The sequence below is a fragment of the Oryx dammah genome, unplaced genomic scaffold (genome assembly GCF_014754425.2).
Source record: "Oryx dammah isolate SB20612 unplaced genomic scaffold, SCBI_Odam_1.1 HiC_scaffold_26, whole genome shotgun sequence".
NCBI classification, from domain to species: domain Eukaryota; kingdom Metazoa; phylum Chordata; class Mammalia; order Artiodactyla; family Bovidae; genus Oryx; species Oryx dammah.
In genome coordinates, this window is record NW_024070210.1 from 88788273 (window position 1) to 88816126 (window position 27854).

A 27854-nucleotide genomic window follows, 5' to 3' on the forward strand; every position below is an offset into this window, starting at 1 on the left:
CCCCCAGTCCCTCTACCCCGTTCCTCCCGCTCTCCGGTCCTCGCCCTTTCCCGTCGGGTCCTGGGGGGCGCTGCGGGCGGTGACGGCTCCCAACCTCCGAGGCCCAGCGCAGCCGTGGGGCGCGCGGCAGGCGGGGAGCAGGGTGAGCGCGCCCCGCAGGGGTCTCCTCGGCCCTTACAAGGAGGCGGCGGCGCTCGGGGCGGCCCCGCCCGCCGGCACCCCCCGCCCCCGCCCCTCCTCCCCGCCGGGGCTGGCGGGGCCGCGGGAACGCCGCCCGCTGGGCGCCGGGCCCGGGAAGCGGACGCCGACGCCGCCGGGCCCGCGAGTGCCAGGGGCCCGCCACTCGCTCCCGAGGCCCCGACGGGCGGGCGCGCTGCTCGGGGCCCTGAGGCGGGACCCGCGTCTCTCTCCGCAGCGTCGCCATGGCCTCGGTGTTCGGGAAGCCCCGCGCGGGCGGCGGGCCGCAGAGCGCGCCCCTCGAGGTCAACTTGGCCATCCTGGGGCGCCGCGGGGCGGGCAAGTCCGGTGAGTGGGGTGCGGGCGGGAGGGAAGGGGTTCGGCGGGGACGGGAGCCACGGGGAGCGGTGGAGAGAAGCGGGAGGTCGGGGTGTGCAGGCAGGCTGCCCCACTGTCTTTAGGGGCTTTCTGCGCCCAGGTGAGCTGGCTGAGGTCCCGTGATTTTCTTCTTTGCCTCAGTTTCTCTGTTGCTTGGCTCTCCCTCTTGCTTTGTTTCCACCTCCTCCGTATCTCAGCTGTCTTGGGTTCCTGGCCTGCCTGTGCCTCTGTGTCTCCCCACTGACTGTGCCCTCCTTGTCTGTGATCCCAGCTGTCGCCTTGTCTCCGGTCCCCTGCTGGTCTCCTCTGCGCCCTCTACCACCATCCTCCGTCCCCTCTTCCGGGCCAGCAGACAGCCCTGGTGACTGGCCCCAGAGGGATCTGTGAGGCACTGATTCCCAGCCCTCTGCCCCTATTAGCTTCGCAGCCTTGCTGCTTCTTGATTTCGGCCAGGGGTGAAGGGGCCCCAAACCCCTGAAGGGAGGTGATAAAAGACACTGACTTTGGGGGTTTCCCAGGGGGAGAGTGCCACTCTCCACTCCCCACCTCAGTTCCCTGCAATTCTGGAACAAAGTGTGAATTCTTTTCAAATGTGTTTGTTTCAAGCCAGACCCTTCTCCTGCCTTTCTGGAAACACATTGGACTGTAATCTCAGGTGCCTTGGACTGAGCTTTGATGAACAAAGCTCTTGGATTTCTACTCAGGCCATTTCTAGCAACACTGAACAGCCTTCATCACTTCTGGTAGCTATCACCCAGCTGGAGCTCAGGTGGTGGGAGTGTCCCTGTAGGCAAAGATCCAGAAAAAGGGTTCACAGCCCTCTTTGCCACTCTCAGTCCCAGGCAGCTGAAGGTGGGAGGGCCGAGGGGGCTCCTCCACTGGCTGTCTTCCAGTTACAGCCATTAGTAAATGGCCATCATGGACTCTGCTATGAGTTTCCTTCTTTGAGAGTCACCAGGGCCTCCTTTCCACTTTTGAAGCCAGCCCCCTGACTCAGAGTGGGGATTCTGAATCATGCTGTCCTACAGAAAGGACTTCCCCTCGTCCCTTAGAAAATCAAACTGTTATCCGCAGCTCTGTCACTGGTACATTAGCCAGTGACTACATGAATGAAGGAATTTAAATGTTAAAATATGTGTTCCCTGTATAATTAGTTTGCAAACTGACCCTGTTAGGAATCCTGGGATAGAATTTTAAGGATTTTCTTTAAAATATTATGCTTCTTTTCAAGAGTCCAGTATAGCAGTGAGCTGGCCCTTGGCTTTATGTGGCTTAAGTGCTGAACAAAATCAGTCTTGTGAATGCATTCCACCTGGAGACAACTTCCCTGGGTTTTATGTTCTGTGAGACTTGCATGATGAGTGTGGAGGCCTTAGAGGAGAGACTTGAGGACTAAGGACTAGAGTGTGTTTACCTGGGACTCCAGGGTTCATACCCCTCCCAGAGATTACCCATTGATCAGCTCAACTTGTACTCTCTCTTTGGCTTATAGCCAAGACTGGGATAAATGCCCCCATACTTCAGAATCTCTGTGCCTCATCTCTGAAGGGGATCTCTCTCTTCAGTTTCAGTCTCACTAGGCGGACCCTATGGTAACAGATTGATGGGTCCAGACGCCTTAATTAGGGTCTTCATAAACATAAACATCCCTTAGACTTGCCTCTCATTTCTTTTCTTGCTGCCTCCCCCACCCCACCCCCCAAAAAATGCAACTGGGAAGGACATGTTCCCCATATTTCTGGTTTCATCTGAGCCTCTCAAACCAGCTCCCCAGCCACATTCCCCCAGAGAGCAAAGGGGTTACAGCACCTAGAAAAGTCTTCTCTAAAATGAGAAGAGCAGCCTCCAGTGTCCAGCAGCCAGACACAATGGGGATACTAAGCCAACTTCTTTCTACTTCTTGCAGCCCTGACCGTGAAGTTTCTGACGAGGAGGTTTATCAGCGAATATGACCCCAACTTGGGTAAGGACCCATCCACTCCTCCCTGTTCCTCTGGCTGTGTCCCATTGGACTCTCCCCTGCACACCCACATACACTGTGGTAGGTCCAGGCCTGACCAGAACCACGCATCTGGGGGCCAAGGGGAGGAGCCATCAGCATAGCCCAGGCCATGGGCAAAATATTTTACGTTCCACAAATGTACCCTTCCACAGCACACCTCAGATAGCCTGGGGGTTAGCCCAATTAAGAGAACTGAGAGAAGTTGATTTGCCCTAAAATATTAGGTATGATGAGACTTGAAAAAAAAAAAAATCAAACATTGCAGAACATCCACATCCATTAAGTGTGATTCTTCCAGATCGTCATTCAGTGTACTTCTCCAGAAAAGCTGGACAAGACATTTGGAAAATTCCCTAGTGATATGGGTTCTAAACCAGTTTTTTAACCACACAAGAAAACTAGTCTTGTTTGGTGGCTCTCTCATGGTATATTGGGAAAAGGGATGCCCTGGTGTCCCTTTTGAATCCTGAGTTTGAATCCTGGCTCTGTCACTTACCGGCTGTGCACCTTTGAAGCAGTCACCTAACCTCTCTGAACTTTTGTTTCCTTATCTGTAAAATGGGCATAAAAATAGCTATCTCAGAGAGTTACTGTGAGGATTAAAGAAATAATATATGTAAAAGATCTAGCCTAGGGCTTGACCCACAGGAGACACTAAATACGTATTTTCTTCTCCTTCCTTCTTCCTTCTCAGATGGCTTCCCATCTTTGGTGGCTGAGATTCCCCCAAGTTAATCAAATCAGTGTTTCTGAAAATTAATTTTAGCAGCAGAATGCTTTCCTCAAATAACTGCTTAATGGAACCCCAATATCTAAATAAATACAGAATTTTATTAGTATAAACGTAATTTAAGCTCACATTTATAGCATTTCTTTATGGTCAACTTTCCACTGAGAAAAATGGGGTGTGTGGAGGCTCTCTGCTTTTTGGAAATGGGGACTGCGGTCTTAGATTATTTTCCCCATTCATGAGAATTGAATAAGCTTTTGTGGAACTCCCGAAGGCCCTCTGAGGAAATCCAAGGCTCTGGGAGGACCCTCGGGGTCCCACCCATCGAAACCTCCACAGTGAAGCACTACTCAGAGCAGGCCTCTGATGGAATGCCCCTGTGACACCAAAAGGAAAGAGCTCTTTAGCCCCTAGGTGTCCGTCGGCCCCTGAGTCCAGGCTGGGATATTGACTCTCAGTGTCAGACCAGGAAGGGGACGTCATGGCTGTTTGGTCCAATGGCTTTTAGAATTTGTTCCTTAATCAGCAGAATCTCTTCTTCCAAGGAGGTCTGACACAAAACCCCAGGGTGTCAAACAGAGAAAGCAAAAGGGGTCCCTGGCTAAGTCAGGAGTGCAGGGCAGGCAACTTGCTGACACCTGCGCTTTGACACACCCCTCCGCTGCAGGGGAGGAAGTAGACCCAAGGAACTTTCTGAGCCAAGGTCATCAGGGAGTCTGAGGGGAGCCCATTGATTAGCGGAGGTCAGTGACCTCCGGAGTGTGACACAGGACGCAATTGTGGGTGGCAGGGGGTGGTGTTGGGAGAGGCCAGCCTTGAAGTTGGTCACTGAGAGGAGAGGGAGGGAGAAAGAAAAGTCACACAGCAGGGCTGTCTGGGAAGGAAAAATGGAGATGCCAAGGACAGTGCCTCAGAAGACAGATTCTGCCTGCCTCAATATAAGTATGGGGCATACTTATAACTATTAGCTGTTTATCTGAAATTCAAATTTAACTGGTCATCTTGTATTTTATTTGACAACCGACCTCCAGTCTCTCTCCTTCCTGTCCCCCAATTCATACGCTTCAGGTAGGGTCCCGCCCGGGGCGCCTAGTACGGTGGTAGTTTGAGCCTCCTGATTGAGCAGTTTTGGAGTTCTGAGTGGGTAGAGGAATATGAAGTCAGATGGCTGAGGGCGGGGCGGCTGTGCAGTGGTTAGTCACCTCAGCCTTTGGTCTCTCACCCCGCCCTCAGAGCTTCTGAGCCTGTCCACTGTCTAAACATTCCAGCCACTATCCCATGGCTGGTTCCAGCAACAGCGGGGACTCTCTGACCAGATCCTCTTCTGTGCAGAAAGGTCTGAGCATCTAAGGGAGAGTTAGCCATGTGGAGATATAAAACCTTCTAAGAGCTTGAGCCCAAAGAGGCCTCTTGGGGGTGGAGACCTGTGTTGTTCATTCCTGTTTCCAGCTTGGAGTGCAGTGTAGGCACAACATAGATGATATTAAACATAGGACTTGAAATTGGGTTTTAGGATTACCCTTTAAAGACTTCCTATTAGTGTGTATGTTAGTCGCTCAGTCATGTCTGACTCTTTGTGACCCCCATGGACTGTAGCCTGCCAGGCTCCTCTGTCTGTAGGATTCTTCAGGCAAGAATACTGGAATGGGTTGTTATTCCCTTCTCCAGGGGATCTTCCTGACCCAGGGATCAAACGAGGTCTCCCGCTTTGCAGGCAGATTCTTTACCATTTGAGCCACCAGAGAAGTCCAGACCTCCTATTATTATCCCCATTGTACAGGTAAAGAAACTGAGGCAGAGAGGGCTCAGTGTTTTGCCTAAGATCATGGAGAACTTCAGGTGTAAAGGAAGATAAGACACCACTCCAGTTGTCCTCCATTAAGGGTATCTTTATGCTATTGAGGACTTCTCAGGTGGCTCAGTAGGTAAAGAGATATGGTTTGATTCCTGGGTTGGGAAGATCCCCTGGAGGAGGACATGGCAACCCACTCTAGCATCCTTGCCTAGAGAATCCCCACGGACAGAGGAATCTGGCGGGCTACAGTCCATGGGGTCAAAAAGAGTCAGACACGACTGACCATGCATGATATGCTGTCAAGGGCCTGGAGTGAGAAGTCTGTGGGATCTCTAAGCCTCAGTTTCCCCATCTGGAAGACAGGACTAATAGACTGTGCTCTGTGTGTGAGTTGTGCCTTATTATGGGTTGGGAGCTACTGGAACCAAGAGATTCAGTGCCTGTGTGCCTGTACTGAGCACTCCAGGAAGGGAGCAGGGTCTCCACAACACCCTCTTCTCACAGAGGGACTGGGGGAGTCTTAGCTGGTTCGCCTAGGGCAGAATGACAGCTTCTTACCTCTCTTCCCCCCAAGCCTGCTCCAACCAGGATACAGGTACCATTTCGGAAGCATCATCGTGTACATACTCTGACAAGAGCTCCTTTGGTGGTGCTTAAAAAATTATCAGTGTAAATGAGAGAAAAACACTTGGGGGAAAGAAACTTCTCCCAGCATTAGAGTCCTCAGAAGCTCATTTAGAACTGGGAGTCGTGCTCTGTGCTCAGTCACTTCCGTCGTGTCGGACTCTGACCCCGTGGACTGTAGCTCCCAGGCTCCTCTATCCGGGGGATTGTCCAGGCAAGAGCACTGGAGTGGGGTGCCATTTCCTTCACCAGGGGGATCTTCCGCGTCACTTATGTGTCTCATTTCTCCTGTGGTGGCAGGCAGGTTCTTTACCACTAGTGCCACCTGGGGAACTTAGGAGGTGTGAAGCCCCGATTTATTAAAGGACTCCAGAATGTCCTGAGGGCAGGGAATTTGTGACAGGAAGGCAGGACATGACTACATCTTGAAAAGGAGCCCCTACCCCACCCCCAGCCCCTGGAGTCACCTCACTTGCAAGGGAGCGAGGGAGCTGGGGGAGATGATCTCATGACCTCTGAGCTGTCTTCACTCGCCCATGTATGTTCCTCAGTTGCAGCCCAGTTAGAGCTGGAGGACTGGCGGGTCCACTGAACAGAGGGCGTGAGAGGGTCTCAGCGTGGAGCCCTGAGTTCACATTCTTTCTGGTAGGGTGCTGTGTGCCTGTGACCGAGTTCCCTCCTCTGGGTCTCACCTCCTTGTCATCTCTCTTCAGCAGAGCTAACAGGAATCTCAAAAGGCTATCGTGTTGCACGGGGCTACAGTAGACCAAGCCTGGGCTAATATTTCCCCCCAGGCTGGGCACAGCAACGGTGCCTCCTTGGGCCCAGGACTTGGGAAGCACCTAAAAGGCACGCATCAGACAACTCTGGCAGGAAAATAAAGACAAATCTGAACGAGACGTAGGCATCCACTCTTCTTGCACCAAATATAGTTAAACATTTGGGGCATATTTTCCATTAGATTTTTTTTTGTCTTTGAATAAGAGCGGCTATTTATCCAAGTCCCCACAGCAGGCTGGGGATGGGAGCTGTCTGCAATTTCTGCTGGCTGCTAGTGGGCCTGGCGTGTGTCCAGGCCTGGTTTGTCTGCCAGTGACCCTCGGAGAGAAGTGTTTGTGAATTCCGCCAGAGTTGGGGGGGACTATTCTCACAGTGGATTCTGCCAGCAAGGCAGAGAGGACCCCATTTCTGCACAGAGCGTTCTTCTTTGGGGTCATCTGGGGGCCCAGGGCCCCCCAGGGAAAGGTGAGGGCCAAGTGCACCCCACATGTGGGCCAGTGGCACAGGGGAAATTTGGGTGGGGGGAGAGAGATTGTCTGTGACAGTGAGGTCCTCTTTGCAGGCCCTGCCACTTGACTCTTTCTCAGGTTTGAGGTCATGAGAACTTTGAAAAAAAAAGTATAAAAACCAACTTGAAATCCAAATAAGATCAGTGGTTCAGCTCATAGTATGGCACCAAAGTCAGTTTCCTAGTTTTGATCCTTGTACTATGGTTATGTAAGGGGCTAACAGTGTTGGGGAGAGAGGTGCGGGATAGGGTACACAGGAACTCTGTGTACTGTTTTGCAACTTCTACATGAGTCTAAAATTATTTCAAAATAAAAAGTTAAAAAAAAAATCACCTAGGAATGTGAACCTGCCCTGGAAACTTTGGAGCATCATGTCCCCAGCATCCTTTCCCAGGCATTGTGGAGGGCCAGGTATGTGCCTAGGGTCCCATCCAGTCCTCCCACAGCCCTTTGAGATGGTGCAAGGACAAGCCTTTAGCACAGTGCCTGACACAGAGTTGAAACTTGAAATCTGTTAGCCAGTGTTATCATATTATCCCTGCTGCTGCTGCTGCTAAGTCACTTCAGTTGTGCCCGACTCTTGGAGACCCCATGGACTGCAGCCCACCAGGCTCCTCTGTCCATGGGATTCTCCAGGCAAGAGTACTGGAGTGGGGTGCCATCGCCTTCTCCGTCACGTTATCCCTATTCACTTTCAAAATTTTTTATTTGGCTGAGGCAGGTGTTAGATGTGGCATGTGGGATCTTGTTTCCTGACCAAGGGTCAACCCCAGGCCCCCTAGCCACTGGACCACCAGGGAAGTCCCACGTTATCCTTATTTTAAAATTAGAAAACAGAGCCTCAAAATGTTGAAAAGACTTGGCCAAGCCACACAGCTTAAAAGTAGCTGACACTGGGTTTGATTTCCATATCTCCAACCTAAAACTTTCAACTCTACTAGATTCCTCTGCATTTATTTTGACAAAGATTATGTGTAAAACTTCCTTGGAACTTCTAAACAAGATCTGACTCCCCAGCCTCAGTCATGATGTGTGTTTCTCCTTTCATGTCCCTTTCCCTACTGAGTGTGAGAGGATTGTCCTGACCGTCCTTGAGGGGCTTCCTGTGGGCAAGGTGCTGTGCTAGGAGAAGAGGGTGGAGAGGCTTGGGGATCAGGAGGAAGGGGCTAGCAGTGTAATTCCCGAGGCCTCTGCTGCTCACTGGGCCCAGGAGCCGCACACCTCCTTCTGCAGGCATGGTGGGTGGACCAGCACACAGTCCCGTCCTCTGTGGCATGTTCTGTGAGTGACCTCTGATGCTCTGAACCCTGACAGGTGCAGCAGCATCTCCTTGGTGGGAGGTTCTGCCCGTGTCCTCTATGTGGGTGAGAGCCAAGGTCCTCTCCTGTGGTCCCAGCTCAGCCAGCCCCAGAGCAGCCCTCCAGGGGTGCACAGGGTCTAGCAGAAAGGCAAGCTGGGAGTCAGACCTAGCTCACCCTGGAGTGGCCGGCCTGCCTCTGACTGGGCTGACCGTCTGTTACAGAGGACACCTACAGCTCCGAGGAGACCGTGGACCACCAGCCCGTCCACCTGAGGGTCATGGACACTGCAGACTTGGTAACATGACCCCCTCCCCACCCCCCGTTACCCCTGAGGAGCTGAGAACCGTGCAGCCTCTGGAGGAGTCCTGTTTCCAGGGTGGGGGCCTCGGATGGGAACCTGTAAACCTTTTCAGCTCCAGTCTGTTGTGTGTCCCCGAGGTGCTGACCCCTCTGGGCCTGAATCCATTGATTTGCCAAATGAGACGGGTTAGGACAGGGCCTGGGAGGACTGATGATTGCTGGTGTCAGCCCTGAGATCCTGCGCTCTGGGGCTTGGTGCCTGTGTCCACAGGTGCACACCTGTGTTTACACATGCTCCTCTGACCCCAACTCCCACTCCCCGCCCAGTACATACATCTTCCTATGCTCTCACCACCCCCTACCAAGGCCCGATGCCAGTTCTTCTCAGAAGCTAAAGGGGCACCATGAACCTGACCCCAAACCAGCAGTGCCCAGGCACAGCCAGGTCTCAGTGGGGGCCATGCCAGAGTCTTGGCTCCGTGCCCCAGAGACCAAGGTCTCCCAGTCTGTGGTTGGGTGGTGGGAGTGAGGCTCAGAGACAATGTCTCCTTTCACATCAAGCCAAATCCACACTCAAGTGCCCCTTTGAAAAGGGCCCTGCTGGGGAACAATGTACAAAGACCCGGGGAGCAGGGAGGCGGGGAGAGGCAGCTCAGGTGAAGTCCTTTACCCCCGCCTGTTCTGCCCCTGACTGAGGCTGCCTGCTTTGTCCCAGGACACCCCCAGGAACTGTGAGCGCTACCTGAACTGGGCCCACGCCTTCCTGGTGGTGTACAGCGTTGACAGCCGCCAGAGCTTCGAGGGCAGCAGCAGCTACCTGGAGCTGCTCGCTTTGCACGCAAAGGAGACACAACGCAGCTTCCCGGCTCTGCTGTTGGGCAACAAGCTGGACATGGCCCAGTACAGGTGAGCACGCACTTCGTCCCACAGCCCAGAGCTCGCTTTCCTCATCCAGGCGATATCATCTTTGGGGATTATTTGGCTGCTAAGAAGAGTGATCTCCTCTGATGTAGGTGGAAGGGAGGGGACATGTCGTAAGGGTACAGGGTAGGCAGGTCTTCCAGGCAGTGCCGGGCAGGAAGGGAAAGGCATCCAGGCTGCACAGGGGCTGGACCCTGAAGGTCGGAAGAGAGGCCACTCCTTCCATCTTCCCGGGGCTCTGAGGTCTCTCTTGGCCTCACCCTTTCTTGCCTGAGACTATATGACCTTCTGTTTCCACTCCTGCAGCTGGCTGGTCATCCAGGGCCCAATTCCAGTTCTGGAGAGACAGGCTCTGATAGGCAGCCTGAGTCAGGCCAGTCTGCTCTGGTTCAGCCAGCTCTCGCCTCCCCCAAGTGAGGTCCCCAGGCTCACTCCCACCGTTGGCTGTGCCGAGGGCAGGAGTCTCTTAGAAAGGGCTGGACTTCAATCAAAGGCCACAGACTGGCCTGGGGGCAGATGACCACTGAGTGCTGCAGTCATATTTTGTTTGGCCGGCACAGTGTTTTAAAAGACCTGGAACTGGAATGCTTTAGGGCGGGGTGTACTCCCTCCAGCTGACCACAGGCCTCACAGTCCCCATGGCTTACTCCTCCCCACACATTCAAGTTGCCTGCCTGGCCCCTGAGGTGTTTGAGACTATGACGCCTTCACCTGATGAGTGACCCCACTGGCCTTCTACAGCTCGGACGTCCATCCCTTGTGGCCAGTCTACTTGGGAGGTAGGGCAGCCTTCCTCCCACCCCTCCCTCCTCAAGGCCAGTCACCCCTGCTTCCCAGATGCCAAAGGCCCATTGACTGGTGTTAGAAAGGAGGGGATGCCTGATATAGATCAGGGCTGATGGGCAGTGGGGAAAAGAGGTGTCGTCTCATGAAGGAGATTCACCGGAGGAGCCTGCAAAGGCGGGCATGCCCTCACACCCAGACAAATTCTGTCTCAGGGAATGAGGGCAGTTGTGTGAACTTAAAGCCAAAAGGTAGTCTTCGTGGAGTCAAAGAGCCCCCAGAACCTAGAGGAGGAATCAGAAGACTGGATTGAGAATAAACCAGTTTTAAATATGAAGGAAAAAACTAGGCCACTATTTTGGTCCCAATATTTGCCCAAAGGATTGTCTGAAAGTGGTTTTGGAGGAAAGAGCAAAGCAGCCTCAGTTCCCTAAGAAGGAGTCATGATGATTTATCCCCATTTCCTTCTTTGGTTGAGTCCTGATATTGATAGGTCAGGATTTGACAGGCACAGTCAATCTAACTTTTGCTGAGCAGTGGCCAGTGTCTCCCATGACTGTCTTGCAGCTGAAGGGTAAAATGTGGGTTAGGGCAGTGGTTCCCAAACCACTGATACCATTTTTGCTAGGCTATGCCAAAATAAGCAAAAAGGGTAATAATGTTACATGCTGGGTCAGCCATTCACACACATGCATGGGCACGTGGGGTGGTTGTTTCTGAAAGCTCATTATTCAGGCCCCACAATGACAAAGTTTCAGATTCAAGTTCCTCACAAATGCATGTAATACCAAGTATTCTTTCAAAAGCTCCTCAGGAAACTGAACTGACAGGACACCAGCCTTGGGTGGGGAATGGATTCGGTGCTGTGCCCTGACTCTTTTTGTCCTGGACACTCTCCCTGTCTGATGGGCTAACCTGCCCCTAGCCCTTTCTTCTGCTAGATTACCCTTGGCTCAGAAATCTTTTCCCTCCATACTTGCTCTGAGTTCTCCTCTAACCTCACAGTGTGTGCCATTGTCCTCAGGGATGGTGGGTGAGGCTGCTCAGCAGTGGGATTTGGCCATTGAAATCTTGATCTCCAGCCTTCAGGGGTTGCCCCCGCTGCATCTCTTCTGGACATCTGGTCTACCAAAGGGCCAGTATTTTTCTCTCACCTGATGTCCATGCTTTCAGGACTTTCCTGAAAGTTAACAAATACTTGATCCCACCATCATGAGAGGTGGTTACACATACTTGATTCCACCATTATGAGTTGTTCAGTCATCCAGTTGTGTCTGACTCTTTGAGACCCCATGTACTGCAGCATGCCAGGCCTCCCTGTCCCTCACCATCTCCTGGAGTTTGCCCAAGTTCATGTTCATTGCATTGGTGATGCCGTCCAGCCATCTCATCCTCTGAAACCTTCTTCTCCTGCCCTCATTCTTTCCCAGCATCAGAGACTTTTCCAATGAGTTGTCTGTTCACGGCAGATGACCAAAATACTGGAGCTTCAGCATCAGTCTTTCCAGTGAATATTCAGGGTTGATCTCCCTTAAGATTGACTGGTTTGATCTCCTTCCTGTCCATGGGACTTTCAGGAGTCTTCTCCACCTCCACAGTTCGAAGGCATCAATTCTTTGGTGTTCTTCTTTCTTTACGGTCCAGCTCTCACAACTGTATGTGACCACTGGGAAGACCATAGCCTTGATAAAGGACCTATACGGACCTTTGTTGGCAGAGTAATGTCCCTGCTTTTCAACAAACCGTCTAGGTTTGTCATCACTTTCCTGCCAAGAAGCAGTCATCTTCTGATTTCATGGCTGCAGTCACCGACCACAGTGATTTTGGAGCCCAAGAAGAGGAAATCTGTCATTACTTTCACCTTTTCCCCTTCTATTTGCCTTGCAGTAATGGGGGCGGATGCCATGATCTTAGTGTTTTTAATATTAATCTTAAGCTGGCTCTTTCACTGTCCTCCTTCACCCTCATCAAGAGGCTCTTTAGTTCCTCTTTGCTGTCTGCTGTTAGAGTGGTATCATCTGCATATCTGAGGTTGTTGATGTTTCCCTCTCCTATCTTGATTCTTTGGGCGGAAAACTCCCTTGATGTTTCCAGTTTTCCTGTAGAGATCTCTAGTCTTTCCCCTTTTGTTGTTTTCTTCAATTGTTAAACCCTGTTCATTGAAGAAGGCCTTCTTGTCTCTTCCAGCTATTCTTTGAAATTCTGAGTTTAATTGGATATACCTCTCTCCCTTGCTTTTTGCTTCTCTTCATTCTTCCGCTATTCCTAAAGCCTCCTTAGATAATCACTTTGCCTTCTTGCTTTTCTTTTTCTTTGGGACGGTTTTGTTCACTGCCTCCTGTATAATACTACGGACCTCTGTCCATAGTTTTTCAGGCACAGTGTTATCTAGCTCTAGTCCCTTGAATCTATTCATTACCGCTACTGTGAATTCATATAGGATTTGATTTAAGTCATATCTGACTGGCCTAGTGTTTTTTCCCAGTTTTCTTTAGTTTAAGCCTGAAGTTTGCTATAAGAAGCTGGTGATCTGAGCCACAGTTAGCTCCAGGTCTTGTTTTTTGCTGACTGTATACAGCTTCTCCATCTTCGGCTACAAAGAACATAATTGATTTGATTTTGGTATTGACCATTTGGTGATGTCCATGTGTAAAGTCATCTCTTGTGTTGTTGAAAAAGTATTTGCTATGACTGATGCATTCTCTTGGCAGAATTCAGTTAGCCTTTGCTCTGCTTCATTTTGTTCTCCAAGGCCAAACTTGCCTGTTACTCCAGGTATATCTTGACTACCTAGTTTTGCATTCCAATCCCTGATGATGAATAGAACATATTTTTTAGGGGTTAGTTTAGGAGGCCTTCTAGGTCTTCATAGAAATGATCAACTTCAGCTTCTTCAGCATCGGTGGTAGGGGCATAGACTTGGATTATTGTGATGTTGAATGGCTGGCCTTGAAATGAACTGAGATCATTCTGTCATTTTTGAGGTTGCACCCAAGTTCTGTATTTCAGACTCTTTTGTTGATTATGAGGGCTACTCCATTTCTTTTATGGGATTCTTGCCAATAGTAGTAGATACAATGGTTATCTGAATTCGCCCATTCCCATCCATTTTAGTTTGCTGATTCCTAGGATGTAAATGTTTATTCTTACAATCTCCTGCTTGACCACGTCCAATTTTCCATGATTCATGGGCCTAACTAACATGCCAGGTTCCTATACAATACTGTTCTTTGCAACATCGGATTTTACTTTCATCACCAGACACATCCACAACTGAGTATCATATCTGCTTTGTCCCAGTCACTTCATTCATTCTGAGGATATTGGTAATTCTTTTTCACTCTTCCCCAGTAGCATATTGGGCACTTTAAGGCCTGAGGGACTCATCTTGTGGTATCATAATTTTTTGACCTTTTATACAGTTCATGAGAGGTGGTTGCAAATACTTGATTCCACCGTCATGAGAGGTGGTTACAAATACGTAATCCCACCATCATGGGAGGTGGTACGGGATAAAGTGGGAATAGGTGCTGCTCCCTCTCCTGTGTTGTCATCGCCCTGAGAGCTCTGCCAACCACAGGCGTCCTGAGTCACGACCATAGCCCACCAGGCCTCTGTAGACACCGTGGTCTCACATGCTTCTGACCAAACCACCACCTCTCTCCAGAGCTTAATCCACAGCCCAGGGCTGAGGGCGGCTCATTTCCTGACCAAGGAAAAGAGCTGAGGAGACGTGGGGCTGAGAGCAGCCATCTTCCTCTGGTCACAGGCAAGGTCTAGGCAGGGAGTTTGGGCCAGCTTCTCCTTTCCCTTCAGTCTCGTTCTGACATTCTGGCTTAGGTGACATCAGCTGCCATTTACTGAGCAGGGACTGTGCTAGGCCCTTGACGCAAATCGTCTTTCTTAATCTTAACAACCCTGAGAGGCAGCTGTCATTCTCCCATTTTACTGATGAGTAAAATTGAGCCTCAGAGAGATGAAGATGGCTCCAGGTCATGGAGCTGGTAAGTGAGGAGCCAGGAGTAGGGCCGGGCCTGCCTTGACTCGGATGCTCCTGACCCTGACTCCCCCTGCTTCCTCGCCAGGCAGGTCACCCAGGCAGAGGGCGCCGCCTTGGCGGGCAGGTTCGGGTGCCTGTTTTTCGAGGTCTCTGCCTGCCTGGACTTTCAGCATGTGCAGCACGTCTTCCATGAGGCAGTACGGGAGGCGCGGCGGGAGCTGGAGAAGAACTCCCTGGCCAGGCCTCTCTTCATCTCGGAGGAGCGAGCTGTGCATCACCAGGCCCCACTCACGGCCCGCCACGGGCTAGCCAGCTGCACCTTCAACACACTTTCTACCACCAGCCTGAAGGAGATGCCTGCTGTGGCACAGGCCAAGCTGGTCACTGTGAAGTCATCCCGGGCTCAGAGCAAGCGCAAGGCACCCACCCTGACGCTATTGAAAGGCTTCAAGATCTTCTGAGGGCCCCTGCTCAGGATCCCAGGCTCGGCACTGGGCCGTCTGCCTGGCAGGGGCTGGCTTCTCATCACCGGCTTTCCTTCTGATGGAATAGTAGCCCTCACCATCCAGCGGACAGCTGAACCCTCCTCCAGCGCCAGACAGTGTCCCTGACACCCAGATCACTGTAGGAGCCATAGGGACAGACAGGAATGCTGCTCCTGTTCCCTCCAGGCCTTAGTTTCCAAGGTAACCACTGTATCCCTCACCCTGAAGGAAACACCACAGTGACAACGTGGAGAGGTCAGCCGGAAATGGAAGAAAATGGCAACATGCTTCATGGTGCCATCACCCCCTTTCCTGCTCCAGCTATAGCCTGGCCTGATGTGGCCCCCAGGGGATGGCTCTGGGTGGACAGCTTCATGAGGCCTTCCTGAGGCTTGAGAGCAGCCCACCCTGAAGTCCCAGCACCTCCTGGTGGACGGGCAGGGCAGGGCAGGGCAGGGGCAGGTTTTGGAGGGCTGGAGCCTGACCCTCCCTTTGTCTTCTGACCTCGCAGAACCACCAGGCCACAAACCCCACAGTTTATTCAAGTAAAATCTAGTTGAGAAATCCTACTCAGCCTGTGAGAAGCAAAGGTGTCTGGGGAAGGGGTATTTCCAGTGCTTTGCCTCTCAGTGAAGGTGGAGGGAAAGTGCTGCAGGCTGCCCAGTGCAGGGAGCCTCCGGGGTGTTTCACCGGGAGGCAGGGCCCCTGTATTTTCCAACCTTAAGTCAAGGACTCTGTCCACAGACCCTCAGGACCAGCCTTCTCAAGGTGACTGATTCAAAACTGCAGAACAAAGTCATCCTCTCCAATGACAATAACCCAGGACTCCAGGGAGCCCACCCTGGGTGTACCAGGCATCCAGTAAGGAGAAACTGTTCTGCGTATTCTGTCTCTAGTCTGGGATGGCAGGACCTAGGATCTTTGGCAACAGGTCTGTGTGTTCAAAGTCCCCTTTTGTAAGATAGAACCTACAGCATTTTGGGTTCATAAATTTTTCATAAATTATTTGGGGTTGACACCCCAGCTTGCACTGCAACACTGTGGCTCACACACGGGATCAAGACACTCCTTTGGGATCCCATGGTTAGAAGAGAAAGGCCTCAGAGGCAGGAGGTTTCATAGTTTTGAGGAAGTCTTTCAGGGACGCTTGGCAGATCAGCAGGTAAAGGAGAGGGCTGCAGTGGAGGGAAGGGAGTATATACATGCTAAGTCACTTTAGTCGTGCCCGACTCTGTAGGACTGTATGGACTGTAGCCCACCAGGCTCCTCTGTCCAGGGCTTCCTTGGTGGATCAGATGCAGGGAAGGGAGGGGAAATGAATTCTGAGCCCAGAACCCTGCCCCTTCCTTACTCAGCCCTTCCAGGAGCTTGGATTGAAAACAGGATCTCCAGTCCAGGCTTCAGCCACATCCTACAGATGGAGAAGCCGAGGTCAGAGGGAGGCTGGGAACTCCTGAAGACCACGCGAGGAGTCTGACCAGGCTTCCTGATCCACAGGCTGGCTCTGGATTTTGCACTCTCATTCCAAGCCTCTTATGTGTGGCCCACTGCCATTTGAACAAACTATGCAACTCTAACTGCCCACATCCAGAAGCATTTTAATAAAAAGATTTTGTTCGTTTTTTTCAAAACAGGGTTTTAGTTTGATTGCAGTTCACTAACTCTGTCTGCTAACACTCCGGGGGCACTGCCCTGCACCCTGACTAGTTTTCAGATTCTTGTGGGTCTGGAAGACGGACCAGCGGCACATCCCTCTATTTTGCCTCCCTTTCTCCCTGGGCCAAACTTGGCTTTTCAGAGAGCAGAGTCTCTGTTAGGATGGTCAGGTTGTTCTCATCTTTGTTTCCGCCCTCAGCCAAGTACAGGACTTCTGGAGTTTGTTTTTCCGGTGGCAGCTTCTTTTGATTTCTGGGAGGAGAGAAAACAGTATTGAATGTGGGTTCCCTATGTGGGGGAACCAAGAGGTTGGAGCAGTGGTTGGGGCTCCCAAGTGGGTTGGCAAGTTTGAGGGGGTAAATCCAGTACACAGTTCTGGAAACAGTCTGGGGAGAAAGCTGAGATGGTTTGATAGGTTTTTGGCAGAGAAACATCTTAGACTTCTCCATGCATCATCTTATCAAACCCGCAGTGCCATCTGTGAACTCAGCTACTGTTGCTCCTCTTGCAAGTGACATAATGTGGCTCAGAGGGGCCTGAGGAGCATGTACCTGGGTCATGCATTTCTCTCCTGACTCCCAGTCCTGTGTTCTTTTCACCAAGCTACACTTTCATCCTGCTTAGTGTAGTCCTTATTACCCCATCCCCACCCTCACTCCACTCCATCCCAAGACAGACTGTAGCAGGAAATTCCTACCTAATCCTTCTGCCTCTAGGTGCTTATGTCTCCAAACCAGCCTGCACACAGCAGCCATGATTCCAGAGTCCTCGGCTCAGGTACCTTCACTGGCTCCCCACTGCCCACTTCTGGAACCTGGCATTCAAGATCCAGCCTTCCTACCAGTAACTTACCCAAACATCTTCCCTCCGAGGTGGTTCTACTCCAAGTTCCCACCCCTAGATCTAGTGGAGAGACCCCGCCAGGGTTTGAGCTGACTGCCCAGACAATCTGTTTGGGTCACAGGGGAACATCTGACTGTCCGCTGCTCCTGAGGACAGCTGCCTTGTCTCTGAGGTGACTTTGCTGAGGCGGATGCTTCCTGACAGTCTGAGAGAGGAAAAATCACCTTCTCAGAGGCATTACCCCTCTGGGTCCTTCTCGCAGACTGATCTCGCTAAAACATAAACCTTTCATGTCCCTGTACAAAGCTCTTCTCTGGCTCCCCAGTGCCCATGAGCTAGAACCTGAAAACTCCGTAGGGAGCCCCCAGGGCATGTACACTCTGGGCCCTGCTGCCTCTTGACCTCCCTTTCCTCCCACCCCCACAGTCCACACTACAGCCCCCTGGGCCTTCCTGCTCCTCCTTGGAGCTTGGGGCATGCTGTCCCTTAGTCAGCCCAGCCTCCGTCTCTTTTTTGCCCTCAAGGCCCTAGATCCCACCTCTATATATCCCACAGTCATCACCTGTCATTCTCAACTACAGTTGTCTCCCCTCCAAACTGTCAGCTCCATAAGACCGGGGCTGAATCTCTCTTGTCCAGCCCTGTGGTCCCCATTCCCGGCACAGAACCTGGCACAGAGCAGTGCTCGGCTTATTCTGTGGAATAAATGATGACTGAGCCGTAGCAGTTCGTAATGACTAGTTACTGATGTGAACGAAGGGCTGAACTAGTTGCTGATGTGAACGAAATAACATTTCTTTCTGGCTTTATAGCAGAACTATGAGGAGGATTCGTAGATGACATAAAATATAGCATAGGAAGAAAAGCTTGGAGGTTAGGCCAACTCTTCCATGGATCCTCAGTGAGCTTATTCTGTACAGTGGGAATAAGTAACTTTTGCCAGCCCCACCTTACAGGGCTGGTTTGATCAACTGACAGAACATGAAGGTGCCTTCAAAGTTGCAAACCATGATACAGATCTGAGGAGGGATTCTCAGTATTACTGTTTAAAAGTTACTGCTAGTTACTAAGATATAGTAATTATTGAATGAATGAATGGGAATGAGTGAACCAAGTATTTGTTGAATAACTTCCAGAATCTGACACTGTGCCAGTTGCTTGGGGAAGCAAAGTTGAGTCAAATGTAGTTCCTGCCCTCAAAGAGCTTTCAAAAGTTAGTCCTGGACTCATCCAGAGAGTTTAACAAAATGCCAGTGCCCAGGTCCCCTCGCCCGCAGACCCTCTGCATCAGAATCTCTAAGGTGAGGCACAGATTTCTGTGTTTAACATTCTTCTGCAGATGATTTGTTCATCCAGGGTTAAGGAGTAATGTTGTTATAAAAAAGTCAGAACTACCCAGGAGCCCCGAGTGATCTCAGGTCTCTATCCATGCCCTGCATTTGGCCTTGGAGTAGCACAAGGGTTTCCCATGTAACCACATCCCTAATTCTGCAAAAGCCCCCACTGAGCACTCCCCACAATCCTAGGAGGAAAGAATCCATCACGGTTGCCATTTATAGAAGGAGAAGGCAGCCTGGAGGTACTGAGTGTCTTGCCCAACTAGTGAGTGGCAGAACTGGAATCTGAACCCAGCCTGTATGACTCCAGAGCCAGGGATCCTGATTTCTGAGACACACCAGCCCCCGCCCTGCGTGCTGGCCAGGGAATGGTCATCGGGGACAGCTGCTAGTTTTTCTGCAGCTTTGGGTTCTCAAACAAACAAAACCCTACAGGCTGCATTTTGCTGACCCAAAGGGTGGGCAGCCAAGTTCTCTAGATGACCCCTCTTTAGATTTCTCCACCCTCCAGAGACCACCCCTAGACCAGCTCCTCACCTGTTTGCCTGGATGTTCCTTCCCAAGAGGATGAAGCTTATTATGACCACCAAGGCCGCAAGGACGAACATGGAAATATTCCAAGGAGTTGCTGGGGAGGGACACACAGGATGGAGCCTTAAAGACAGGCTGGGTGCACCTCAGGCCCCTAACAGACCAACTCACAGCATCAGCTTCCCCCTGCTGTGGGCCACATATTGTAGAGAGAGACTAACCAAGCTGAAGATGAGCCAGGGAACTCCTGGACCAAAGTAGGGGACAGGGGGAGAAGAGATCTCTGCTCCAAAGAAGTTCTCATCTACCTGGGGGAGATAGCACTGCAGTGGGATAATAATGGTGGGGAAAGGAGGTGTGTAGTGAAGGTAAACTTCACCATCTTCAGAGTTTTGCTAGGGGCTGGCCAAGTGCAGTACAAGGGAAAGAGGAAGGGAGGGAGGAAGTGAGGAGAGGGAGGAAGGGAAGAAGGAAGCAAGGGAGGGAGGAAAGAAGTGAGGGAGGGAGGGAAGAAAGGGTGGCAGTTAAATTAGATCTGACAAGCTGCCTGCAGATAATACATAAAGTAGCTCATCTGAGTTTGGATAATCAGGATCTGTCCATACCGTACCCAGATGAGGCAGCATCTAGCTTCAGAGCTTTTGCATCTACCGTTCCCTCTACCAGGAATGCCTTTCCCCACATAATCTGCATGGCTAATTCTGTGACCTCCTGCAAGCCTTTATTCAAATATCAGCTTCTGAGCGAGGCCTTCCTTGACCACATTACATTCCCTGGCTGCACATTTCTATTCCTTTCTTGGCTTAAATTTTCTCCTTATTACTCATTTCACCCGCATGCTATGCATTTTAGTCACTTGTTGGTTTTCCTTTTTCACTAGAAGGAATGCTCTATGAGGGCAGAGATTTTTGTGTGTTTCCACTTCTGTAACCCCCATGCTGAGAACAGTCCCTGGTGCACAGAAGGAACTTAATAAATATTTGTGAATGACAGGATAGGTGAGTACATGAGTGACCAGCCCTGAGGAAAGGAGAGCGCAGTTTAGCCAGGCCCCTCTGGGTAGTGAGACCCTCAGCCTCAGTTCTTGCCCTGGAGGAAACGTGCAGCCTGCCATGGAGGAGGGGACCATGATGGGGGCTTCAGCCAGGAGAGTGGCACCCCCACCACCTACCCCCGCCGCTTACCATCCTCTACTCGGAAAAGCCAAAGCACTTCTTCCAGCAGCTCCAGAGGCACCTCGGCGATGGGTGGGGCTCCAGTTAGCCCCTCGCTGTAGTTCATGCCCTTGCTCCTGGTTGGGATATGTTTCTGACAAGGAAGTTCTCAGACCCCTTCGCTCCCAGCTGCTCTCCTGGCCTACTAAGGTTATGACCCTTGACAAAGGCCTGAAGACTCCTGGAAACGAAGAATGGAGCATGAATGGATATCCCACCCCAACTTACTCTCCCCTCCCTGCCCAAACCCTGGGCCCAAACCCCGCCCTTCCCTGGGCCCAAAGTTACAGGACTGAAATAGCTGGAACTCCCGGAGCAGGTGGGGCCTGAAGCAGCTGAGACCATAGAAATGGGAGCCACTCAAATCTTTATTAAAACTCATTACACGTGGGGAGGAGCACTGATGTGGGTTGTGGCGAGGACTGAGCCACTGATGGGCTGTGGGGCTGACCCTTGCAGGGTCTCTCCAGTTCTTGCCTTCCCAGCATCGCATCCAGCTTCCACAATCTACCCCTCTCCTTCACCAAGTTTCCTTAGCAGCGGATTTTCCTGTACTGGCCAATCACAGGTGCCTGTCTCCCCCACGTGATGAAGGCTGGGCCTATCACCGTCTCTCTCCTGGATATCAACATACCCAGGACCCAGAGTGGAGAATGGTGAAGTGCCAGACAAAGGTAGCTGCTGGTTAAATTGGACCGTTACAGTTTAATATAGTCCTAGAGGTCCTAACAAGTGCTATAAGGAAAGAAAAGGAAGTGTGAGACTTGATAAGAAAGAGTTAAAACTCATAATTTTCAGATGACAAGATCATCTATTGATACCTAGAAAAATAAACAATAGAACTAATGGACGCATTCACTGAAGTTGCTGTATACAAGCTGGAAATAGTATTTCTCCCATTATGAGTGAGACTGGAAAATTAAATAAAAATAAGATCGCTCACAGTAGCAGCATCCCACAGTAGCACAGTAGCACAGGAAGAATTTTTTTGGGCGGGGTGGGCTGTGCTGCAGGGCATGTAGGATCTTAGTTACCCGAACAGAGATCGAACCTGTGCCCTCTGCAGTGGAAGCATGGAGTTCTTAACTCCTGGACCACCAGAGAAGTCTCCTGAAGAACATTTTTTAACTCTAGAACAAGATAATAATAGTAAATGATCTGAATAAATAGAGTGAGATTTATGTTTTCAGACAGGATAAACTTACTAAGATATCTGCTGCTGCTGCTGCTGCTAAGTCGCTTCAGTCGTGTCCGACTCTGTGCGACCCCATAGACGGCAGCCCACCAGGCTCCCCCGTCCCTGGGATTCTCCAGGCAAGAACATTGGAGTGGGTTGCCATTTCCTTCTCCAATGCATGAAAGTGAAAAGTGAAAGTGAAATCACTGAGTAGTGTTCAACTCTCAGCGACCCCATGGACTGCAGCCCACCAGGCTCCTCCGTCCATGGGACTTTCCAGGCAAGAGTACTGGAGTGGGCTGCCATTGTCTTCTCCATACTAAGGTATCAGTTATCCCCAAATAAATCTATAAATTCAATGCAATCTCAGTCAAAATTCTAACTGGATTTTTTTGAGGACCTTGATACACTTACTCTAGTATTTATATAGACAAAGTAAACTGCAGAGTCAAACAGGACTGAGTACATAAACATCGAAAAAAAGACTAAGAGAGGAGACTGGCCCCATCAGATGTTGAGATGTATCATAATAAAAAATGTGGTTTTGACATAAACCCAAGTCATTAAACCAAGGCATGGGAACAGAGATTTCATAGACACCTATATTCATGTAGAAACTTGATATTTCTAAGGTAAGGATAGCTCTGTGACCAGTAGGGAAAGGAGGAATTGTTTAGTAGATGGTGTCAGGAAAACTGCCTCAGTCTATGGAGAGAAGGAAGACCAGTCGCACATCTAGGGCTTTCCCAGGTGGCTTGAATCCACCTGCCCATGCAGGAGATGCAGGTTCATTTCCTGCGTTGGGAAGATCCCCTGGGGGTGTAAATGGCCACCCATGCTAGTATTCTTGCCTGGGAAATCCATGGACAGAGGAGCCTGGCGGGCTACATTGCAGGGGTCACAAAGAGTCAGACACATTTAGCACACATCATACACAGATTCACATCTAACAGCACACACACACACAGACCCCAATATTACAGGCCTTGATGCAAGAGGAAAAAGTGCAAAGTTAATAGAAGTAGGGCAGCACTTCTTAAAACCACACACGCTTAAGTCATTGACTACCAATAGAAAACTGTTGAATTTGATTATATCAAAATAAGATGATCTGTTCAATGAAGAATACTATCAATACAGTAGTAAACACATTTCTGACTGGGATAGGATACCTGTGATGCTTAAAACCCAGAAGAAACTGATATCTAAAATGTACAAAGAATTCTAACAAATTAACAGGAAAAAAACTAGAATCCTAATAGATAATATAAATAGGCAGTTTACAAAATAGGAAGCTCAAAAGGCTAGCAAGCATATGAAAATATGCCTAAACTCTTTGGAAATCAGAAGAATGACAGTTAAAATGAAATGAAACACCACTTGACATCTATTAGACTGGCATAGTTTGGAAGGTGGATAATGCCAGGTGTTGGTGTGGTTCTGGGGCTGTAGCCTTATGCATGGCCAGGGTGTGTAGACTGGGGCAGCCATCTAGAGAGCAAATTAGTTAAAGTAAGTGTACACATGACCCAGCAGTTCTACTCTTGAGTGTATTCATATCCTGAAAGTATCCCCAAGGATCATAAGGGAGCATGCAACACCATTTATGAAAATTCAAAATACATGCATACCAAACAACAATACACATTTTACAAAGACACATTAAAAAAAAGACACATTCAACACATTAGATAATTATCTCTGGTGCGGCGGTGGGCATGGGAGCGAGAAGGGAGGAAAAGGGGACAGAAGTGGAGATCAAAGTAAAGGGTTTTGAACAAACCAATCATGAAAACATGTCACAGGGCTACGAGGACAACAAGGCAAAGAGAGGCCAGAGGCCATCTCAAAATTCCCCCACTCTTGATGTCCAATCCAAAATAGCCTTTGCAGGCTCAGCCAGGAACATCCAAAAACAACCGGATGGCAAGCAGCCAAACAAAAAAACAAGGTACTAATAAAAAGACTGACGTCAGAGTTTTCTCCAAATCTAAATGCTCTGAGAAAACTGAACAAACATCTACAGATTTTGAAGGAAAATATTTTGATACAAATATAATACTGAGCCAAGTTGTTCGTATATGAGTCATCATCCATGTGCCAAGGGCTTCCTGGGTGGCTTGGTGGTAAAGAATCTGCCTGCAGTGCAGGAGATGCGGATCTGACCCCTGAGTTGGGAAGATCCCCCGGAGAAGGAAATGGCAACCCATTCCAGTATTCTTGTCTGGAAATTCCATGGACAGACGAGCCTGGCGGGCTACAGTCCATGGGTCACAAAGTCGGACGCAACTTAGCAACAAAACCACCACTACACTGCTAATGTGCCAAGACAGAGGTGGAAGTCAGGGAAAAAGAAAGATTCTTTTTTAAGAGTTTCACGGACTCAGATGCCCACTACCTACTTACTCATTTGAAGGATATATATATACTGAATAATGGAAAGACAAATTACAGGGATGGCCAATCGATGTGATCTTGTGTTCCAGCTCCAACTTCTCCAGAGCACTTGTTAAAGGTTGTGATCTTCTGTCTAGTCTCAGATGCAGGAATGCCTGGATTAATTGGTAATATTGGCCACAGACCCCTGTTGTATATGCAGAACACCCACCCCCTCCCCTGACATACACCCCCAGAGAAAAGAACATGGAGGTCAATATGCCAACACCAACTCCCTCTAGGGGTCTAGACCCATGGGACACCCACCTTGAACACTTCTGTACTGTATACATTTCTCCTGAGTACCTACTACCTTTGTGAAAACTATACATGTAATTACATTTTTAAATGTACATATTTTGTATGTATATGCTAAACACATGTTTTGTGTATTTGTGTATATTTTAAATGTATGCATGTATTAGCCAAAGAAAAGGAAAACAATTCAAAAGGTACATTCACTCTGATGTTCATAGTAGCATTATTTACAATAGCCAAGATATGGAAGCCACCTAAATGTCCATTGACAGAGAAATGGATAAAGATGTGGTACACCCATACAATGGAGTCAGTCATAAAAACGAATGAAATATTGCCACTTGCAACCATGGATGGACTTGGAGGTATTAGGCTAAGTGAAATAAGTCAGGCAAAGAAAGACAAACACTGTATGGCATCACTTATACATGGAATCTAAAAAATAAACTAGTGGGTATAACAGAAAAGAAACAGACTCACAGATATATAGAGAACAAACTAGTGGTTACTAGTGGGAAGAGGGAATGGGGAGGGACAAGAGAGGGGTAGGGGGTTCCAAGATACAGACTACTATGTATAAAATAAATAAGCTACAAGGATATATTGTGCAGCATAAGGGATACAAGCAATAGTTTATAGTAACTATAAACAGAGTATAACATTTAAAAATTGTGAATCACTATGTTATACACCTGAAACATATAATATTGTAAATCAACTATACCTCAATAAAAAAAAGTATGTATCAATTGTATTTATATCTTTCTGGACAAAAATTCCAATTTTGGATGTTTAATTAGTGGAACTAAGCAACATGTCAGTTCTTCTCAATGTGATCTATAGATACAGGCAACCCAAATCAAAATCCCAGCAAGTTATTTTACGGATATTGACAAACTGAATTTCAAGTTTATAACGAGAAGCAAAAGGCCCAGGATACTCAACACAGTATTGAAGGAGAAGGACAAAGTTAGAGGACTGATGCTCCCCAACTTCCAGAGTCACTTTAAGACTCCAGTAATCAAGACAGTTGTGGTACTGGAACTAATCAGAAGAGTGTACACATCTGCATGTAGACTGATGCCCACATTGGAATGTATATTTTAAACATGCATAATATTGTTATAATAAAAATATAGCAACAAATGAAACAAAATGATAAGGTGGATACATGTTGGCCCTCTCTATGTTAATGCTACAGAAACAAAGGATACATTCCCCTCAAAGCACTTATCCAGTTTTATTCTACAGAGAGCATAGCAGTAAAATCTCTGAATTTTTAAAAAATTATTAGCTAAACATTATGATTTACTTGCATTTCACTTTTCTGTTATTGTCTTTTTCCTGCTTCTGGTTCCCATCCAGGATATCATATTGCATTTAGTCGTCATGTGCTCTTAGGCCCCTCCAGGAGATTCCTGCTTTATTTATATTTTTATCTTTTCTTTTGAACTTTTAATTTTGTATTGGAGTATAGCTGATTAACAATGTTGTGACGGTTTCAGGTGAACAGAGAAGGAACTCAGCCATACATCTACATGTATCCACTCTCCCCCAAACATCCAGGCTGCCACATAACATTGAGCAGAGTTCCCTGTGCTGTACAGTAGGGCTTTGCTGGTTATGCATTTAAACATAGCAGTGTGTACAGTGTCTATCCCAAACTCCCTGACGATCCCTCCCCCGGGCAGCCATAAGCTCTGTTCCCTCAGTCTGTGAGCCTGTTTCTGTTGTGTAAGGTCATTTGTATCATTTCTTTTCAGATTCCACAGATAAGGGATGTCACAGGATACTTCTCCTCTGTCTGACTTACTTCACTCAGTATGAGATGCCTGCATTTTAATCAGAGCTTAACCACCTGCCCCTGGACATGATTCCTGCCAAAGACCTGGCACCCGCCACCCCATTCCCGCGGCAGGCTGAAGACACTCACCCTGGGTCCCGGGTTCCGAGGACTCGTCTGGTCTGCTGGCAGGAGCAGCACTGATTTCTCTCTTCCTCCTCCTCCTTTCAGGGGACACTGGCTGGTCTTTGCAGCTAAGCTTCCCGCACAGCTGTCACCTGGGGGGCAGTGTGGCAGAGCCTGTGGCAGCCGGGCCCATTTGGGAGCTCTGGATCTAGCACACGCCCCCGCCTCGAGCCTCCTTTGTCACTCCGGGGTGACTGACCTCTTGAATGAGTGGCCGCTGATGGCAAACAGGCTCCTTCTGACTTTCACAGTCAGCAAGAACCAGGAGCCCGATACTTTCCTTCTTATCTCTTGGCCTCAAGTAACAGGAAAACATCCAAACCCTCCTGCCAGCCCAGAGGAACGGGCTGGGGAGGACCCTCTGTCCGGAGCGCCATCATTGCAGGGGGATGTGTGGTATGCCCACTCTGGGCCTCTATTTCCTGGTGTTATCAATATTTAACCACCGAGCAGGGAGCCAAGGCTGGCCTTTTACAGCCTCTGCTTTCTCACAGTGAGGGTCATGGCCTCATGTGATATCCTCACAGGAAGCTATAAAATAAGACCTTTGGAGGGCTGGGGGTGGGGAGGCAAGACACGTGAGGCTGTGTGGGTGACCCAGAGAGGAGGAAGCAGGTCGGGTTGAACAGCGCTAAGTAGCAAGGGCTTGGTGGGGAGGCAGGAGCGAGGTGTCCCCCCACCAAGCCAGACACATTCAATTCTGATCATCAGTGGGCTTTTCTACCTACCAGCTCCTTGCATCTCCAAAAACCTTTAGAGCTGGCTTAGCAAGGAGTAGGGTTCTCATTTCCCAAATGACAAAAGAGGTTGAAAGAAGTCACACGACAGGTGCAAGCTCCTCTATGAGTTAATACTGGCCAGCGGTGTGGACAACAGAGAAAAGGAGGTGCAGTGGGAACCTAGGTCCTGAACGGAATTCCAGCTCCTCCTCATTCCGTCACTCATTCATTCAGTAAATATTACTCAAACACCTACTGTGGACACAAGGTAAGCAAGACAGGCAAGGTCTCTAGTCTCCTGAAGCTCATACTCTAGGGGACAGACAGCCCACACAAAAGTAAGTAAAACATAAATAATTTCAACTAGTGTCAATTTCTGTGAATAATTTCAACAGCAAAATGATACAGAAATAGATGGGGAGCTATGATAACTGTATTACGTTACTAAAAACTAAATGATGAAGAATTAACTATGCAAAGACTTGGGCCAGCAGGTGCAAAGGTGCTGAAGAAATAATGAGGTTCACAAGTCTGAGAAACACACAACAAAGGGCAACGCAGCTGAAGCACAGTGATGATGGGAGGTGGCACGGAATAGTTACAGGGTAGACAGAAGCAGATCATGCCGCAAAACAGGATAAGGAATATGGATGTAGAGAGAAATCACTGGAGGTGACATCATTGGACTGACATTTATCCAGGATCAGTTGGTCTGCTGGGTGGACAGTGGTTTGTCAGGGAGCAAGAGAAGAGATGGGAGCCTGTTGCATTCATCCAGGCAAGAGACGGTGGTTTGGACCAGGTTAATGGTGAGAAGTGCTCAGATTCCGGATGTATTTTGGAGAGAAAGGCAGCTCATAGATTTCGAAAAAAGGACCGCAACTCTAACTTTCTGAAGCACAAAAGGAATTTAAAAGGAATTCATTGGC

General features: G+C 49.4%; 2 protein-coding genes across 3 annotated transcripts; one reads left to right on the top strand and one right to left on the bottom strand.

Moving 5' to 3' along the window:
• The first annotated feature begins 286 nt into the window (after window positions 1-286).
• Window positions 287-16416, top strand: RASL12 (RAS like family 12). The gene is made up of 5 exons (XM_040225855.1): window positions 287-525; window positions 2462-2518; window positions 8518-8591; window positions 9312-9502; window positions 14386-16416. The coding sequence occupies exons 1-5, from the start codon at window positions 423-425 to the stop codon at window positions 14759-14761; spliced, it is 801 nt and encodes a 266-aa protein (XP_040081789.1). The 5' UTR covers window positions 287-422; the 3' UTR covers window positions 14762-16416.
• SLC51B (solute carrier family 51 subunit beta) lies at window positions 16364-26613 on the bottom strand. 2 transcript variants are annotated; one of them, XM_040225857.1, is made up of 5 exons: window positions 26171-26613; window positions 21001-21101; window positions 20337-20547; window positions 19159-19249; window positions 16364-16693 (listed from the first exon to the last, which is right to left on the bottom strand). In XM_040225857.1, the coding sequence occupies exons 3-5, from the start codon at window positions 20431-20433 to the stop codon at window positions 16540-16542; spliced, it is 342 nt and encodes a 113-aa protein (XP_040081791.1). In that variant the 5' UTR covers window positions 20434-20547; window positions 21001-21101; window positions 26171-26613; the 3' UTR covers window positions 16364-16539. The 2 variants fall into 2 exon arrangements, with proteins under 2 accessions (XP_040081791.1, XP_040081790.1); XM_040225856.1 differs by lacking the exon at window positions 21001-21101.
• Between the last annotated feature and the right edge of the window lie 1241 nt (window positions 26614-27854).